The following is a 19,937-nucleotide window of genomic DNA, read 5'->3' as shown; positions in this document are numbered from 1 at the left end:
TAACTACATATTTTATTTGATCATGATATAGATGCATCGAATTACTCCAAATACATGCTTGAAATTCTTATAAATCCATGGTACAGTTGTTAAGCATACTCAGCGTTTTTAACTCTGCAAAAAAAGATCTCTCATATTCATTTAAGAATTTGCTTGTAAGCCAAAAACGACAGATGTCGTATTACAGCTGAAAAGTGAACTGGTTGAAGAAATCATCTAAATGGCAGAAACATTTGAACAAATAACCAAACGCCTTTTAAATTCCTTTTGCACGTCACATAGTACTCATTAGTGCAACATTGATTGTAGTTTTATAAGGTTCTGTAGCTGCTTTCTTTTCAGCTTAGAAAATTTCATAAGGGAAAGGCCAGTAACTAGAACTCTGTTTCTGTCAATGAAAGGGAAGCAATTTCAAATCCTTCTCTAATATATATCAATTGTTCTTAACATGTTTTCTACCTTTAGAACTTTCACCAGTTCAGCATACACCTATCAGTAAATTTCTCTCATTACATCCAATGATTGTCTTATCAGAAAACAAATATATCCCACTAGGAGAGTATATTACAATATAGAAAGCTGGTATGTTATCTGGATAACAGGAGATTCTGATCTACCCTTCTTTCCAGTTGTTATATAAATAGATATAATTGAAGAATATAATCATATTTTAAAATATTAAAGATATAGTGATATGAAAAGTTATTTTTAAAGAAATATTTGTATTGAGCGTCGGCCTGCGAACCAAGTGTTGCTGGTTCTATTCCCAGTCACGGCACATAACTAGGTTGCACATCAGGCTCCCAGTTGGGGGCGCGAGTGAGAGGCAACCACACAGTGATGTTTCTCTCCCTCTCTTTCTCCTTTCCCCTCTCTCTAAAAATGAATAAATAAATAAACATTTTTTTAAAAAGAAATACTTGTAGATTTTCACAAATCTACCTTTTAAATTTAGTTGTAAATTGTATTTATATAAATGTAAATATAAATAAATGCATTAAATTGATGTCTTCTGAAGTATATAAAACTATATTTTAAAGTTTTTTTACTTTTTAAAGTAACAGAAATTGTAGACTAGGTATGGTAGAGCAGGGTTGCCTATTTCTGGGTGTAGAGATCATGTAAATATTTTCAGGATATTAAAGAACAACGAACCAAAGACTGATTTACTAGACATCGATGATGCCATAAGTACTTTATCCCTTACTTGGCTAATAACACTTTGTTGTAAGAAGTTAAAGAGACCTCAGCCAAAATTACTTAAATAGAAAGTACTGCATTTTTAGTTTTTACATTGCTCATGTCAAAAATTTTTGAGTTGCCTTTAGTAAAATTACTTTTTTAAGTCAAATTGTCTAATGTAAAAACAACTAACTTTTTATTCCAACCTCCCTTCACCCAGATGTTTTTACCTACTACAGTGATATCATTTCTTCAGGATCTATATATACTTTTTCTTTTCTTTTTATGTCAGTGTAAATGCCCATATATGATTTTGATGTATCCACGATACAGGTCTATAAGTAATGAGTCAAGTTTGTTTTTTTTTTTTTTAAAGAAGCATTAGAATCTATGGATCACATGATAATATCTTCCAGCAAAGAAGGCACAGTTGAGATCCCAATGCTTTGCTTTCCCACACACATCCTAGCAGTGCTCAGAATGGTTCCCTTATAGCACAGTCCTCAGAGCAGCCTTGAATTGTAATGGCCTTCTTCCTTCAAAGATGTATTTTGTTTTTGGAAATTCAGACTTTATTCAGAGTATAACCCTTTGCATCAGATGGGTACTATTAAATGGTGTGGGAAAATTAGGTGAGAAATTGGGGAGAAGCTAAACGTCTGACAATAGTGGAATAAATAAGAATGAAAAATTATAGGGACAATAAAATTAACACTTATAAAAGAGATTTAATAGCATAGGAAAAATTTTAAGTTATAATATCAGGGGGAAAAGGATAGAACATTTTATATAAAGGAGTGGTTCACATATAGTGTGTATAGCAAACATTTTCATATATCGTAATATCTAATATTGGTGAGGATGTGGCAAAACCATATGTCATACATGCCTGGTCAGATTTAAATTGATATTGACAATGGAAGGGACATTGGGCAGTATCTATTAAATTTAAAATCCTTTGACCCCACAATCCCATTTCATGGTATCTTTCTTAGAGAAATACTCACTTTTCCACAGGAGATATGTTGAAGTAAGGTGTATAATTTTAAAAATTAGAAATAATCTAAAATGTTCATCTGTTTAGAATTAGATAAATGGAATTAATTAAATGACTCTGTATACATCGTGGCCAACTGTGTAGCAAATGAAAAGAATGAGGTACAGATAAGGAAAGACCCCAAGCTGTATTGCTAAGTGAAGAAAAGAAGTTACAGAGTATATGGAAATCATACCTTTTTTAAAAAAAAAAAGAGACTTCCCTTTCGCATTCGTGAAGAATGTTTGAATGTCAGGGGGCCTACTGTGTTGTGAGGCTCCGACGCTGTCTGCCCTCCCTGCCCGAAAAGCCTGTTATCATTGTTGCAGTCTGGGCGCTGATGCCCATCTCTGCGCACCTGAATCTGTGGACTGGTCTTTCCAAAGACCCCAGGGTGGAGCACCACCCGCACCTCCATTGTTTCTTGCCCATCAGCAATTCCACGTATCACAACTGGGGTTCTGCCTTTTTGTAAAAGAAACGGGCCTCACCGGCTGCTGGCCCTGTGGCCGCTTCAGTCTGGAAAGCTGAGCTGTGAGCAGCTTTTTATTCTCAAAGTCGGGACAGCCACTTCCTCTCCCCACCTACACAGCTACATGGAGGACTGGCCAGAACATACTGTGAATGAGCGCTTGGGTCTCAGGGTCCTAGGATGCTCTGGCGCTAAACGAAGGGGAACCAGCAATGTTTCCATGCTAACATATGTAAAAAAGACAAAAGCTCAAATTTTTTAAAAGTGGGAGAAAAATATCTAAGCACTTTACTCCACTGTACCACATGAACTGATATAGCACGAAAGTTTTTGTTTTGTTTTTTTTACACCAACTGTCAATGCTGTAATTTTGTACTGTTTTATAAAAATTTAATAAAAGTCATAAAAACTAAAAGAAAAAGAAGACTGATATATCCTATGTATAACACATGTGTTGTTTTAAAAAAAGAAAAAGAAGAAAACACCTTTAGGAAGATACTCAGAAAACTGATAACAGTGATTGTCTCTGAAAGGAGAAAAGAAGTTGAGAGTGGTGATAGTCTTTAGTCTTTATTTGTAATATTTGATATTTTTACCCTAAGAATGGATTAGATAGATTACTTACAGAATTGAAAATTTTCACTTGTCCAGAGAAGAATAGAAGGAAATATATAAAAATATAAACAGCAATTATTTTTACGGGCTTATGATAGATATTTTTCTTTTTATTTTCTAAAATTTTATAATAAACCTTCATTGCTTGTATAGTCAGCACACAAACTAAAGACATTTTAAAAAAACTTACAAACTATAAACTACAAAAGGACTTTTTTTAACATTTTTTAAAAATTATTTACTTGTTTGTTTATTTTATTTTTAGAGAGAGGGGAAAGGAGAAAGAGAGGGAGAGAAACATCACTGTGTGGTTGCTTTTCACTCGCGCCCCCAACTGGGGACCTGACTGGGAATCGAACCAGCGACACTTGGCTCACAGGCCAACGCTCATCCACTGAGCCACAGCAGCCAGGACAGGACATTTCTTATGGGGCTTATTAATTACCTCAGAATAAAAATTAATTCAGATTAGTTTTAAACAATGACTTGATTGTTCAAATAAGTATTTCCTAGCCCTGTGAAACAGTAGCATTCATCCTGATATCACCAATGCATTTGCTAAAAATTCAGTCTTTTATTAACAAATTTTAGTTACAATTTTTTTTAGTTACAACTCATGTAGATTAGACTCTACCAAATCCATTAGTATAGTTTTGGTACATAATTTTAGCTGCTGGTTTAAGAAACCAAGTTTCAAATCAGTGTAAAGGAATTCTATTGCCTTCATATGTTTGTTGTTCTACCTCTTCTCTAAAGAGAAAAATCCTATATTATAGAAATCTTGAATATGATACATAACTAGTAAATATGGTCTGATTAATCAATTAGTTAAGTTGTATCAGGTTTTAGTAAATCCTGGTATACATGTCTTTGCTCAGCTATCACCTTAATAGAAAAATGCCTTCCCTGTCCAACCTCCTAAAAATCTTAGGATTTGGTTTACTATCATTTAGTGAAGAGGCATTTTGAATATGAGGTACAGGTCTAGAAATACAACCAAAATTCTCTGTAAAAAGAATGAAAATGAGCTGTATCATCTTGCACTTGAAAGAGGAGATACAAAGTAGTTAAGGTGTGGATTAGTTATTAGCTCAACCAAAATGAATGATTTAAGGAACTGAATATCAGATTCAGTGAGGCCTTATTAAAAGAAAAAGTTGAAAGAGGAGTCGGAAACACTTAAGTGAAGTGGGATTCGTATCGCATCTGTGTAAGCAGTCAACTAGAGAAGTCAGCCTCTGCCTTTGCCAACTCTAATTTCCCACAGAGAAATCCACCATCCACCCAAGGATTTTCATCTGGAGATTCAGACCCATCTCTGTTTCAAAGTTTATCACCAGCGTCTGCTCCCTTTGCTGTAAAATTTGGAATTAAGTTACCCTCCTCACACGAAGGTATTAGTGGTGCCTCCATGACTACCTGCTTCCACGTATTCTTTTAAACTATAGTATTTTCTCTGTATTGACCCAGAGTACCTTTCAACATGTCTTCTCCTTATACATCCAGCCTGCAAATCTGTTGCAGTGAATATTCCTTAAGAGCAAGCATTTCATTCTAGGCCTTTAGATTACTATTTTTACAGTACCACGCGATATATGGATGAGTCTTGTGAAAACTAGAAGAACCCAGTTACAAATGTAGCATAGAGACTAGTCTAGCCAAATGTGGGGCCTGGGATGAGATGCTTAAGGGTAGTTGGAAACTCTGATTATACTTTAACTTTATAGGAAATTTGACCTCTTACTATGATGAATTAGAATATCAAACAAAGTTGTTAACATAAATAATACTGAGTTAGTTTAAATAAGATGTTCACATAAAGAGGATAAAATGAGAAGATGAGTCAACACAATAAACTATGATTGGATATATTAGCAGAACAAGTAAAAGGGAGTTACCTTAAACTCTCAAGTTACACTCTGGTGTCCACTCCTCGCTGCTGGGACTACTTTTGCAGCTCTGATGTTCCTCCAGTATTTACACAGTTTCATTTAATGAATTAAAATGATAATTATTACAAAGGCATAATTATTTGAGGAACACTCTCTCGGTATAAACGACATGGGAATAGATTAATCCTTAAGAACTATCATTTGATTTATAGAATTATCATTTGTTTTGTCAATTTACTAAACTTAGTATTCTCAAGGTTCATTTGGCCTGTGAATTAACATTAATTAGGTTTGTCAAACTTAGTATCCTCAAATTTCTGGAAGATCACCATTGTTATTTAACTTTTCGATATAAGAAAAGAATAATAGTGCTAAAAGTAACTTTCAAGTTCCATATAATGAATAAGAACGGGTGGAATCTAAAAGCTAAATTTTTAATTTCTTATTTGGAGTTTGCATTGATCTCAGAATTACCCACAATGTCGAATCCATAAAAAGGCAAACTTTGTAGTTAAATCTTTTCAAAACAAATTTATTTTAAAAGATCAATATCACATTTTAAGTGTCTTATCCAGAATTTATTTTAGTAATGTGTTCTATTTTAGTAGTGTGTTCTATCATTTAGCATACAAAGTAGGTACTGATTTCACACATTTTATACATTTATATTATAAAACACTCCTTGAGCACAGGGGTATTTTCATGTCAGTGAAATGTTGAATTAATACATTTTTGAGTGAAATAATTTTTTACTACTTCACACCCATGTGGATTGCTGTAATCATAAGGGACCGTGAGTTTTCAGTTTGGGTGTCCAGAGAGATGGCTACAGTGCAGGGGCTTGAGGTGAATGTGGATAGCAGCAAGCCAAAACTGAGCCAAAATGAGCTAAAGAGACGCCCAAAAGCTGAGAAGAAAGTAGTGAAGGAGCTCAGTGAGAAACAACTAAGCCACCAGCCACACCACTGACAACGATGTGGGTGCCAGGGAGGAGGGCCTAGACTTAAACCAGCACTACAAGCTCTGCAGTCCAGCAGTCCACCAACTAAAGGTCAATGGGGAAGACCCATCTGTACCCACACAAGTTTCATGTAGACATCTTGTTCATTCCATCCAAGAATATAGTCACCTGTAGCCTGGGGACCACCTGAGTGAGCATAAATATGGCAGATAGAATCCATGCCAGAAGAACTTATGGGAGAAAGGTCATCTAATAGGACCTTCAAGAAGTGGAGGTCAAGTTGCAAGTCATGGCCAATTCCAGGAATTATAAACCTGAAACTAATATAATCAATTAAAGATTGTATGCAATCTGTACTTAAATAAAATTAGTTTTAGAAATAATATTATGTAATAGTGGAAAGGTCATTGCTGTAGGGTCAAATATAGCTGGATTTGAGACCCAGCATAAAATATACTAGCAACTTCTTTTTAAAAATTATATTTTATTGATTATGCTATTACAGTTGTCCTGATGATTCTCCCTTGGTCTCCCTCCACCAAGCATCCCCACTCTCTCAGGCAATCTCCCCACCATTGTTCATGTCCGTGGGTCATGTGTATAAGTTCTTTGGCTACTCCATTTCCTGTACTGTACTTTACATCACCATGGCTATTCTGTAACTACCTAATGTACTTCTTATTCCCCTCACCTCTTCACCCATGCCCCACACCCCTCTCCCATCTGGTAACCATCAAAATGCTCTCTGTATCCATGATTCCGTTTCTGTTCTTCTTATTTGCTTAGTTTGTTTTGTATATTCAATTGTTGATAGATATATATTTTTTGCCATTTTATTATTTGTAGTTTTGATCTTCTTTTTCTTAAATGAGTCCCTTTAACATTTCATATAATAATGGTTGGGTGATTATGAACTCCTTTAGTTTTATCTTGTCTGGGAAGCTCTTTATCTGCCCTTCAATTCTAAACGATAGCTTTGCTGGGAAGAGCAATCTTGGCTGTAGGTCCTTGCTTTTCATGATTTTGAATATTTCTTGCCAATCCCTTCTAGCCTGCAAAGTTTTTTTTGAGAAATCAGCTGACAGTCTTATGGGAACTCCCCTGTAGGTAACTAATTTCTTTTGCTGCTTTTAAGATTCTCTCTTAAGCTATAACCTTTGGCATTTAAATTATGATATATCTTGGAGTGGACCTCTTTGCATTCACCTTGTTTAGGACTCTCTATGCTTCCTGGACTTGGATAAAGCCAAGCTGTGAATCTACGCTGGCTACTGCTGGTGCCAGGCCTGGGGCTCACTGAGGCCAACTGTTGCTTATTTGATAGGATTTAAGAAGTTGTGAAGCATGAGCCAAGACCAGCCATTCATATGGAAGAGCAGCTTCAGTGGGTCCATAAGTTGGGTGAGTTGGAGTCTCTGGGGATCTCCAATGCGAGTCAAACAGTGTTAGCCAAGTTGATGGAGTCTTAGGGTTTAGAAAAGAGATAATGGCCTCTGCTCATCTTCATGCCAGATGTTTCAGTTCCTCCGTTTATGCCACTGGTGCCTTTCATAAACATGAAAGGTGCTGGAGCTCAGAAGGAGTCAGTCAGAGTAGGTAAGTCCATGTGTGGGTTCTTTAAGAGGAACTGCTTGGTGCTCCAGCTCTAGCAGTTTCTTCCACCAACTTAATCTCTGCTGGTTTTGCAGCCAGAAGTTACGGGGGCTTACCTTCCTGGCAGTGGAACCCTGGGCTGGGGTCCTCATGTGGGGCTGGGACTCCTCAGTTCCAAGATATTTCTCCCAAATTTTTATCCACTTTATTTAAGTAAGGGGTCAGCCTTTCTACATCTGTGCCCCTCCTACCAGTCTGGATGGTTGTGGTTTCTTTAATTCTGTAGTTGTCAGACTTCAACTCGATTTCTGACAGTTCTGAGTGATGGTTGTTCTAAATTTTAGTTGTAATTTTGATGTGGTTGTGCAAAGAGGTGAACCATGTCTGCCTACATTGCCATTTTGATTGGAAGTTCTATACTAGCAACTTCTGCTTGTTAAAGAAATACTTGATATTTCTGAGCCTCGGGTTTCTCATCTGCAAAACTTAATAGGGTTGTTGCAAGGATTTAGTGAGATGATATGAATTAAGTGGACTATGCTCTCTGCTTCCCTACCCTACACATACTTCTGTTTCTTCTTCCTAGAATACTTCCTACCCTTACCTCCTCCTGCCTTACACACACCTGCATGTGCCCATTGAACCCAGGAATTTCCCCAATGAAGCACTTAACACACTCTGTTGAATCTTCATGTTTATTTTCCTATCTTCTCCAGAAAACTAAGTTTTTTAAGGGGAAAAAATTTTTTTGAATGCTATTGTATACATATTTACCTGGCATATTGACTAACTCAATAAATATTTGACTAAATGAATTTTAGTAACAAATTTAGCATTATACTGGGTGCGGAAGAGCTCCCTACAAAAGTATAATGAGTCTGTCTTTTGCTTTATGTAAGAACATAATCAAGCTGAAACATTTTTAAATTTACAATATGTGATGATTTATATGTTAATTGGAAATATTTTTGTTACTAGTTATACCTATGAAATGAAGAGAATTTTCCTTATCTTTCTTGTAATAGACTATTTGTAGTTATATATCATCTTTGTGATTTGTATATTATGTTTTCTTGTAACACCCTAGAAATTTATTTTACAAGTATCTCAAGAATTTGCAGTTTAATGTGCGTATCTCATGCCATTGTTCTCCATCTGAGATTAGACTGAGAATGAAATAGCAAGATTGAAAGTAATGCTGTAGATTTAGGGCCGTGAAATACACAGAAATTAAGTCATTTTAAGCAATATCACTGGAAGTTGCTCTTACCATTTTTTATTTTAAATGTCTTACAAAATAATAATAGGCAATAATTACCCTTGGATGGAATGAATGAAAATAAGGGGGCATTAGAAGAACTTTAATTGGTACATTTTGTTCTCTGGATTTAGTGTATTTCCATACATATGCCTATCTAAATTATTTTACAAAAGCTTTGCTGAATAAATATGGTATTAACTGCATTATAAAATGGGAGTGTAGAAAAATAGAAGTAATGTTTATGTTCATATAAATCATCAAGATTTCTTTAAAGTCATAACCATTCTATTTCTTTCAGGTACAGAGAACTACAACTTAGTACAGAAAGCAAAGTAACTGAATTTCTCCATCAAAGTAAATTAAAATCTTTTGAAAGTGAGCGTGTGCAACTTATCCAAGAGGAGACTGCAAGAAATCTCACACAGTGTCAGTTGGAATGTGAAAAATATCAGAAAAAATTGGAGGTACCTATACAAACTTTCCTTTCAAAATAAGCACGGCATGTGAGGTCCATAGTACAAGGTCTATATCATATTGAGCTTTGTCAATATTTCTTTCGTGTATGAGAAAAGGCCTGTATCTTCATTTTTAAAAGATCTTTTATCAAGAGGGCCTACCTTCCTCTTCTATATAAAGAGAAGTAAGGAAGGACTGCAATGTTTCCAAGAAAAGAAATACAAATTGATAAGAAATAAATGACAATATGTGTTCTTCCTAAAAATTAAAGAAATGTGAATTTAAACTTTTTTTTTTTTTTTACCTTTATATAGGTCTGTTTGTTGTTTTTAAAGTGGATGGCAAGAATACCCTTAAATGGGAAATCTCATCCAGTTAGAAAATGGAGCATCCTTTCTGGAGAGCAATATGAAAATCTGGCTAATACTCTTAAAAAATTGATCCAGTGATTTTAGTTAAAGGAATTTTACCTAAAGAAATAATAAAAGATGCTTACAAAGGTTCATATTAATGGTATACATCACAGCATTATTTATTACATTAAAAGTTGGAAGCGCTGGCTGCTGTGGCTCAGTGGATTGAGCATCGGCCTGTGAGCCACGTGTTGCTGGTTCAATTCCCAGTCAGGGCACATTACTAGGTTGCACGTCAGGTCCCCAGGTAGGGGCGCAAGTGAGAGGCAACCACACAGTGATGTTTCTCTCCCTCTCTTTCTCCTTTCCCCTCTCTCTTAAAAAAAAAAAAAAAATTAAATTAAAACAAACAAATAAATAAATAAATAATTTTTTAAAAAGTTGGAAGTCACTTAAATATCTAATAATAAATAATTAAAAGATTCTCAATTAGTATGTTATATTTTGCTGTAATCATGTATTACATGATTATATGCAGTCATGTTCTTGAATATTTTAGATTTGAGAGAAATGATCATTAAAAACATTGAGTGAAAGATTCAGTAATCTTATTAGCATGATTAATTAGCTAACGATGCAGGTATTCATTACAATATCTCAGATTACATTTCTGAAATGTACTTCGATAAGTAAAATGAAGATGAACAAGATAAAGGGTCTCTCAGAAAAGAAAGCTTTAGGGAAAACATAAAAATAATATTAAATACATACATATTCAAGAAAACAAGTAAAAATTGTAGATGGTGTCCACTGCTAAAGCAAACCAGTGTTCCCCATTTAAGACTTTTTCAGCTACCTTTTCCCTAAAACTGCTGCAGTCCCATCTGCTACGACAGATTCTCCCATGCATGTTCAGTGAGGCTATCTTAGACTAGCTGATTTGGAATTCGTCTTTTGCAAGTTAATGTTTTCCAAGGGTTAAATTTCATAATTCCAGCCCTGGCTGCTGTGACTCAGTGGATTCAGCGTCTGGCCTTGAGCCAAGTGTCACTGGTTCGATTCCCAGTCAGGGCACATGACTAGGTTGCACATCAGGCCCCCAGTTGGGCGCACGAGTGAGAGGCAACCACACAGTGATGTTTCTCTCCCTCTCTTTCTCCTGTCTCCTCTCTCTAAAAATAAATAAATAAATAAATAAAAATAAATAAATTAATTAATTTTTTAAAAATTTCATAATTCCTAGCAAAATGATTTTACTTTGCCTTTTCATGTCAGAAGATTATGCTTATGGATGTGTCTTGGAGCAGGGTGGTGGGGATGTGTAGGAAAATAGAGAAATACTTCTTTTTCTCTGTCCTTCTGAAACAAACATTTCACTACACAACACTTTACAACACACAGTGCTGATGTTTTCTAAACCATTCTGTTTTGTTATTTTTAGCTGTTGCAATCCGAATAGATTTCATGACCTCATAAAGGTTGCAACTTGCAGTATTAAAACCACTCTCCCGTAGACGTACCCACTTGGTAGTGGGTGCAGGTAAATAGTAATTATGGTGTTCCTTTGTATAAATGTTTTATATGGAAAAATACCTTTGTAAAACATATTGTGATCCTTAAAACTCTGGTTGATCAAAAAACTGAGGCTTTAGGGGAATTTCTGTACATTTCCTCCTCTGTTAAACTAGGAGTCCTGAGAGAACAAAAATTATTCATTTATCATTGCATCACCAGAACCTAACAGTGCTTTGCTGCTGGTGGCTGCTCAATAAATATTTTATGAGCAAATGAATAGTTTGGTGAATGCTAATATAGAACCATTGTTTGACTCTGTTTTCCTGAAATACTAGAAGGTGTTTCTAAGACAACTCTTACTTAGAACAAATAATTTACAGAAAAATAATTTTGTGAAGGTTAAATATTATTACAATTATTATATACTTTTCTGTGGCTTTTACCAAATAATCTTATATTTTTAACTTAGGGGCAATTTATTTTGTCTTATCAGTTGACAAAGGCTCTCAAAACACTGGCTTTTTATATTTTGTCACTTTTTAAACAATCAGTGGCCTATAATTTTGTATTGCATACATATATATAATTTTATGTAATTTTGCATTAGCAAGAAGTTATTTAAAGAAAGAAACTATCCACTGAGAGCTTGGTACTTAATGGATTCCTAAAAGCCATTGAACCTATTTTATATATTCTTGTTTAAATTCAAATGTTTGTATATTGGTTTTTCCTGAAGAATCTTTAATATAATAGCCTTCCATAGGTCTAATAATAAAGTTCTTTTTTGGCTTTTCAGAAACAGTAGTGACTTTGTTTGGAGCAATTGTTCAGACAAATCCATACTGAAAGGGAATTCTCCATCATGGGGTACAGAGGTGTTTAGAAGATACGCACAATCAGAAGTTTCTGGGGCCCTGGCTGTGTGACTCAGTGGATTGAGTGCCAGCCTGCAAACCAGAAGGTCACTGGTTTGATTCCAGTCAGGGCACATGCTTGGGTTGCAGGCCAGGTCCCCAGTTGGGGGCATGCAAGAGGCAGCCAATTGATATTTCTCTCCCTCCCTCCCCCTCTCTCTGAAAATAAAAAAATAAAATCTTTCTTTTCTTTTTAAAGAATTTTCTGGGGATTTCTCCTCTATGTTATGAAGACTTTAAAATTATATCTCTCAATACTACTTTTTAAATTTCATCTTAAAATGGTATCTGATGAAATATTTCATTTTCAACTTTTTGATTCTTTTATCTCTTTAGGTATATCTCTGCAGCTTTCTTTTATTGTTGGGGGTAAGTGGGATGCAGATGAAAAATATCAGCTCTTCTGTGAGAACCGTCATTTAGCACTGTCTTTACCAATTCCTCTCTTTTGACACTGGAATTCCTAAGTGCCGTCAGTAAACAGATTTTTAATGAATTATACCCCAATATAATGAACTCTGTGAAAGCTGCAGTTTGTTTCACTGTATAGTGACTTCTTTATGAAGAATAATAAGTATCTAGAAAATACATTCGCAGCTGGCAAGAAAAAATGCTTAAACTTGAATTTCCTTTTTCTTACCCAAGCAGGAACATTAGAAATCATCCTAAAAATATTATTCCCGTGTTATTCTTTCTCCACCCTCCAAAAGAGTATATTTGGAGGATGGAGTATAATATTAGTTTATTTTCAAGGAAAGTTTTAATTGAAATAATTGAAGGAAATGAGATGGAATAGATTAAGAAATTAACTTGTAATTTATACTTGTTAAAAAACTGTATATAGATCTTCTGCATATTCTTTCTCCACCTCACAGAAAGCACTCAATCATATACATTTGTTAAGGTGAACTTTATGCCTATTAGAGAAAATGTTTTCTTCAAAATTGTTTAATTGTGGAGAATTGAGGTTAATTTAAATTCATACATCTCTGTTTCTATGAACCATTTAATACAAGTTTTTTGTTGTTTTTTGTTTTGTTTTATTTTTATCCTCACCTGAGGATATGCCTTTTGATTTTAGAGAGAGGGGAAGGGAAGGAGAAAGAAAGGGAGAGAAACATCAATGTGAGAGAGAAACATCAATTGGTTGCCTTTCCTATACACCCTGACGGGGACCAAACACACAGGCTAGGCATGAGCCCTGACCAGGAATCAATCCTGTGACCTTCCAGTTTGCAGGATAGACAATGCCCAACCAACTGAGCCACACCGGCCAGGGCACAAGTTTTTATAATTGTATTCTTACAATAGTAATAGTACTTTTCAATAGTTACTATGTTCTGTGCACTCTGTTAAGCTCTGTGTATTTAATTCCTCATTTAATCCTCCAACAATATTTTGAGGTAGACCTAGAAAGAATAAATAATTGCCTAAGATCACAACTAGTAAGTGCCAAAGGTAGGATTGAAATCCAAATCCTTCTGACTCCAAACCATATTTTTAACCATAATATTCTATTGCTTCTCAGCACTGTGTTAAGAAGCAAGTATAATACACTCCTTAATTTAATCTGTATTAATAAACTTTTTAGATAATTGGAATTTAAACATTAAAACATCCCTTTGTCACTAGAAATGTCTCCTTTTTTAGTGAATTTATAATTATCATCATAGTGATTCCTTCAATGAATTCTTACACAAAATAACTCCATTTCCATACCTTTCTATATCACTTTTTATAATTTTTTATCCTTTCTTTTGGTACAAAGGCATTTTCTGATACAGCCCCAAGTAGCACTTAACATTTACGTTTTGATTTGCTGCTTTGAAGTTATGACTGCTCAAGAAACCAAAAATCTTACTCAAAATATGGCAAAGGTAGATAAAAGAAGCTCTGATGGAAAACTGAAGGGCTCATTAGGAGTGTATCACTTTGCCCATAGCTTCGTAAGCCTTTCTCAGAAGGGCTGCGATCTCTAGATAAAGGACCTCCAAGGAAGTATGGCAATATTGCATTTTTGAATTCTAACAAGCAAATGCTAGTCTTACTCCTATAACTGTTTCATGTTTTAATTTGTTTTTCATTAAATTGTGTAATAAAGTGCTTTGTAATTTTCAATTAAAAACGTTTGTTTTCCATAGAAAATAACTGTATTTTACTTTCTCAGTCATCTCAATTGAACTACTTTCTCTTCATAGCTAGATTATTTAAAAGAGGTGAAAAAAACAAAATATATTTTTGTATCATGTTATTGTTTTAACTGTTAGGTTATTTAATTCTGCCTTTGCAATTTTGTTTTCTCTTTCACTATTAGGTTTTAACTAAAGAATTTTATACTCTCCAAGCTTCTTCTGACAAACGCATTACTGAACTTCAAGCACAGAATTCTGAGCATCAGGCTAAGCTAGATATTTATGAGAAACTGGAAAAGGAGCTTGATGAAATAATAATCCAAACTGCAGAAAGTAAGCCTGCCTCCCACTTCCCCCTCCCCCCCCACACACAGGTTTTTTGGTTTTTTGGTTTTTAATTAGAAGCACCAAGGAACCTGGTAGTGTTTCTAAAACTGCTTTGGTATATTTCTTTCAAATATAATTGGTGACCTTTTTTAAAGAATTATTTTGTATTTTAAAAATTAGTCTTGGTTCTAGTAGTTGAGATTTTTTTTGAAATAGGTTAACTGTGGTAGATTTTATAGTTTATTCGGTTCACTTATTCAGTGTTAACTGTTTACACATCTCTGAGTCTGGGGGTATGGAGTTCATACAGTAATGCTTGCTTATAGAGGTTTCTTGTTTAGTCTGCTGTGAGAGAAAAACATATTAACAGGTAATTAAGTGAGCTAAGTGCTATTAGCAAGAGATAGACAGTTCTTGGTGAAAGTACAGAGAGATCCTAAGGTAACTCAGCCTTTGTGGTGAGGAATACCTAAGACAGGAGATGACATTTGGATGAGTCTTGAACAACAGATCGAAATTCTTTGAATCTACTATGTTATAATCTTTGACCCTAGTTTCTACTTTATTTTTTTTCTGTGTTGTCCCTGACTCTAAGGGAATATTTTAAATTAAGATTTCACCATTGACTGTGATGTTTGCTATAAAACCTAATATACAATACATTATTGGTGTTCAAAGGTGAGAAATAACTGTGGCTCTCTTACAAAAGTGCATTTAAATTTCAATTAACGTTGACATTAAATTTGAATCGGGGGAACATTTTATTGTAAAGACTATCATATTTATAGGCAGATTTAAGAAAAATTTGTTTCATTCTTATCATTGTCTTTTTTCCATCTTTAATGTCTGATCATTGCAATAGTTTTCAAATTTATTTTCAGTTTCTTCACTGGAGTCCAAGTAATTTTTATAAAATAGAGGTTTGAGCATACCATGCACTGGCTTGAATGCCTCCATCATTTTAAGACAGCCTAGAGTCAAATTCCTTAGCTTGACTTTTTTATGATTAGACTCATTTATCATTCTACTTTTTATGCCTTACCGTTTCATAACATGTCATATTATTTTGAAAGTTCTATACTTTTTCTTAGCTCTCTAACTTTGCATATGCCCTTCTGTTGAAACAAATTAGGAAATAGAAGAAACTTCCTCAATCTGATAAAGAGTATCTACAAAAAACCTACAGCTAATATCATACCTAATGATGAAATATTAAATGCTTTCCCTTTAAAGGAACTAGTAGGACAAGGATTTATGTTTTTATAACTTACATTACATATTGCAATTGAGCTTCTAGCAGTAATAAAAGACAAGAAAGAAAAAAGTATGAAGATCACAAAGGAAGAGTAAAACTATTTTCAAATTACAAAACAATCACAATACACAAGTAAAATTAACACTGATAAGTAAAATATACTTAAGATTTGTACCTTTTACTATATGTAAATTTTATATTTTACAAAAGAACTACAAAGAAATATTGAACTATAGTTGATGATTTACATGTCGAACTGTGGAGATCTGAAGGGCAGATGTCTGCAATGTACTTTGAAATACACGCAATAATTAATATAGATTTTGGGTTGATATGGGAATGGAAAGATGTGTGATAAATATAGTACAATGTTTAATTTAGAATCCAGATATTGTGTATATGGGTGTACACTCTTCACCTTTTTCAACTTTCCTAAATGTGTAACTATTTTTAAATAAAATCTTTAAAAGAAATATAGAAATTACTTTTTGTTATGAAATTATATAAGCCATTTAAAACCATCTTAGAATAAAGCAAATGTACTTGGAACATCAAGAAGCTAAGCTTTTCTCTATTCATTCACATTGGTAATTAGAACATTTTTATTGTTTAATGAGTACTTATTGATTAGTTGAAATTTCAAAGATGTAAACACAAAACATTCGTTTAGTACTACAATGTGTACAATACTCAAGGGATTACCATCTAATTCAGCTAACTTCTGCTAACATAAAGGTAGTTAGACTTCATTTATTAAAGTGTAACCATGGCAAATTATAGTATCCTGTTTACACTGGAATTGCTTTTTATAATTAAATAAATGTGTTGTTTGGATATTTGAGGAGCTTAGTTTTCAACATCTCACCAATTTGTCAAAAATACAAATATTACCTAGAGCTAAATAAATTCAAATATAAAATGAAAATCAGATTTCTAGTTGTCAAATTCAGAGACCCTCTATGCAATCTCATCCTACTTGAAACCTCCGCTAGGCATTTGTCCTAATTCTCAAAACCCCCCTCATGCTTCTTGGATCACCTGCCTCTGATTGTTTCTTTCTCTGCTGCTTTTGTTGTCTCTTCTCTCTTAACTCCAGTAGTTCCTAGGATTTTATTCCCCCTCATTCTGTTCTGTTCTGGATAATCTTATTTCTTTCCACAATTTCCACAGGTCTGTATGGAGTTCCTGCAGTCATTGCATATCTAACATTATTTATATTTTTTCTTCCCTCCCTGAAACTTACTAATTTTCTTATATTAATCTGTTAATGAAGTTAAAGTCTGCCTAATTTCCCAACTAGCTTTTGTCAGTCTTGATCACTCCCTTGTGTCTAGTGGCTCATCTCACCTTCACGTGTGCTGAGTTGTCTAGAATCCAAATTCTTTTTTTTCCATCTTCCATTGCTACTATGGACCATGTATCAACTGGTTACTAATGTAACTTAGGAGGAATCCTTTGTGCTACCAATCTAGGCCATCTTTTTTTCCTGTTACTGGAATTTCTTCAAGAATATCAGCATCAATAATGAAAATCTGTTGGTCATGTCACCCACCTGTATTAATTTTTTATTGTCTATTAAATAAATTTCATACTCTTCAGCCTCATACAAGTCCCATTCACAGTTAGAACTAAACCTACTTTTTGTACTCCAGACTTAACTGCAGCCATTTTTCTCACAGTTACCGAAACTTCACACTTCTGTGACTCTACACATGTAGTTCCCTCCTGCACCTTCTCTATGAATGTCAATCTTCCCACACCTTCCTAGTCCTTTAGCATGAGAAAAATAATGGCACTCAGATATAGTTGCTCTATGCTTCTAAATCGCAGTCATATCTTTTTCCTGTTTACCATGTTGTATAGTACATTGTTTCTGTAACTAAATCACCACTAGAATAGTTAACCCATGAATAATTAATCCAATAAGTATTAAATTTAAGATGCCCATCAATATCTAACTGATGGTTTTTTTTAGGATGTTGACTAAGTGTACCCCTCTCCCATCCGGCTTTAGAACTATTTAAGAGATAAGAATGAGATAGATGTCTCACAGCAGCTCTAATTCTGATAGAACTGAATTGGAGAACTCAATTTGGGTCTGAAGCCATGGTAGCTGATAACACTATTGCCAATGGCATATATCACCTCTTGTTTCCACATGTCCTTCACAACTAATAAATAATACTATCTCTGGAAACTAATCTCGGTTCACCTGAAAAACAGGGACAAAAGTGAAGGAAAACACTTAGGAAAATTCCTAAAATTTTTACTGTGCTATAGAAGGATAAATCAACAAATGAGTGCATATTATAGTGATAGGCCTGCATATAGTCAGCTTCACTTACTCATGGAAAATATGTGGCTTTGTTTTAGACCTGAAAAACTTCTAGAAGTAGGTTTCTTTTTTGACATTAAAATAATGTTGTTGATGATTAATACCATAGAAATGTTATATTTCGTTGACTGCTTTTATTTGAGCTAGTAAATCTTTTTGTGGCCTTTGATTAAATTTTTTAATCCCAAATTACAATAAAATTACATTTTGTTTAAACTTTAACTATAAAATGTTAACCTGTTAAAATTCCTTTTGGAAAGTGGTGTGACAATAGCAGAATTTAGAAGAAAATGGTTTTGCTGAAACTTTTGTAATTAAAAAAGAAAGGCCATCAATACATTCTTAGTACTGCACATTTTCTTCAGAGTATTCTATTTAAGTGCTTACTTTTTATTACAAGTTAAAATAAAGTTGTTCTTCTGATAAAATAATGAACATCTTTTCCAATTAAAAATAGTCGTTTATCAAGAAGAAAAGTAATGAGATTGATGTTATTACTTTCTCATAATTATGTATTTTCATGCAAAAAGGCTTTGAGTCATTTAGAATAACACAACATCTGTATTATTATGTTGTATAACAAGAAAACCTAATGATGCAATCCCTTATACCTTTTAAAATTAAATGGAACAAATCCAAGCAAGCATATACTCAAAGAAATGTGCTCCTGCTTACAAATGCCCTGTTTAAGATTACACATTTTTAATATTCTTATGCTCCCTAATTCATGGTTATGACCTCTTTTATTTTTACTTCTACCATGCTTCTTAAGAAAAAAAGTTATTTCACATCATACACTTTTAATATTTTCCAGTTGAAAATGAAGATGAGGCTGAAAGGGTTCTTTTTTCCTATGGCTATGGTGCTAATGTTCCCACAACAGCCAAAAGACGACTAAAACAAAGGTAAAATCAATACATATTTATTTTAATTACATATTTGAGCTAAATGTAATGACATTATGCTTTTTGGTAGTGCGCTGAGTTGCATAACAAAGTCACTTTATTCTTAGTGTGCATAAATATTGCTCACAAAATAAAACACAGTAAGTAATAGTTGTGCATTTTATATATTTATAAGTGAATTTAATGGTCTGTAGGATAGAAGCATACAGTAGAATTTTTCTAGAATTAGATTCAGTGGTAATTATACCATTTTATTTTCACATTAATTTCAGTTGAGATACAAATCAAAAGCTTTTGTGCCAATAATTTTCAGGTTTAAATTAATTAATTATGCTTCACTTTTTTTTCCTCTTGTGTTTTTCACCTGTCTACATTCCTTGACATATACTTGAAAGATTGGGAGAGATACAGTACAAATATTGTAAATTGAAAGTATAAAAGACTTCATGAAGACCAAGAAAAAATTTTTTAAATATTTATTGATTCTAGAGAGAGAGACATATTGATTTGTTGTTCCACTTATCTACACATTCACTGGTTGATCCTTGCATGTGCCCTCAATGGGGATTGAACCTCTTAACCTTGGAGTGTTGAGACGACGCTCTACCCAACTGAGCTCCCCGCCCAGGGACAGATGAAGATAATTTTGAAAGATCCATTAGTTATTTTGTGAGATATTGCTAAAGTATGCCGAGAGAAAATTGTACCTGTGTTAATCAGTTTTCTAGTTAAC

At 33.9% G+C, this 19,937-nt stretch overlaps 1 protein-coding gene across 2 annotated transcripts in view; it reads left to right on the top strand.

Annotated features, from left to right (window-relative positions):
* Positions 1–19,937, top strand: part of PIBF1 (progesterone immunomodulatory binding factor 1) — a 169,494-nt gene that overhangs the window by 84,588 nt on the left and 64,969 nt on the right. For both annotated transcript variants that reach the window (XM_090258571.1, XM_090258570.1), the window contains exons 11-13: positions 9,311–9,476; positions 14,565–14,715; positions 19,114–19,204. In XM_090258571.1, the coding sequence (XP_090114697.1) occupies positions 9,311–9,476; positions 14,565–14,715; positions 19,114–19,204 (408 nt within the window). The remainder of the gene's footprint in view (positions 1–9,310; positions 9,477–14,564; positions 14,716–19,113; positions 19,205–19,937) is intronic.

This window comes from Furipterus horrens, unplaced genomic scaffold (assembly GCF_987537825.1).
Source record: "Furipterus horrens unplaced genomic scaffold, mFurHor1.1.pri manual_scaffold_12, whole genome shotgun sequence".
Taxonomy (NCBI): domain Eukaryota; kingdom Metazoa; phylum Chordata; class Mammalia; order Chiroptera; family Furipteridae; genus Furipterus; species Furipterus horrens.
The sequence above is the reverse complement of the archived record's forward strand: the minus strand, read 5'-3'. Positions and strand labels throughout refer to the sequence as shown.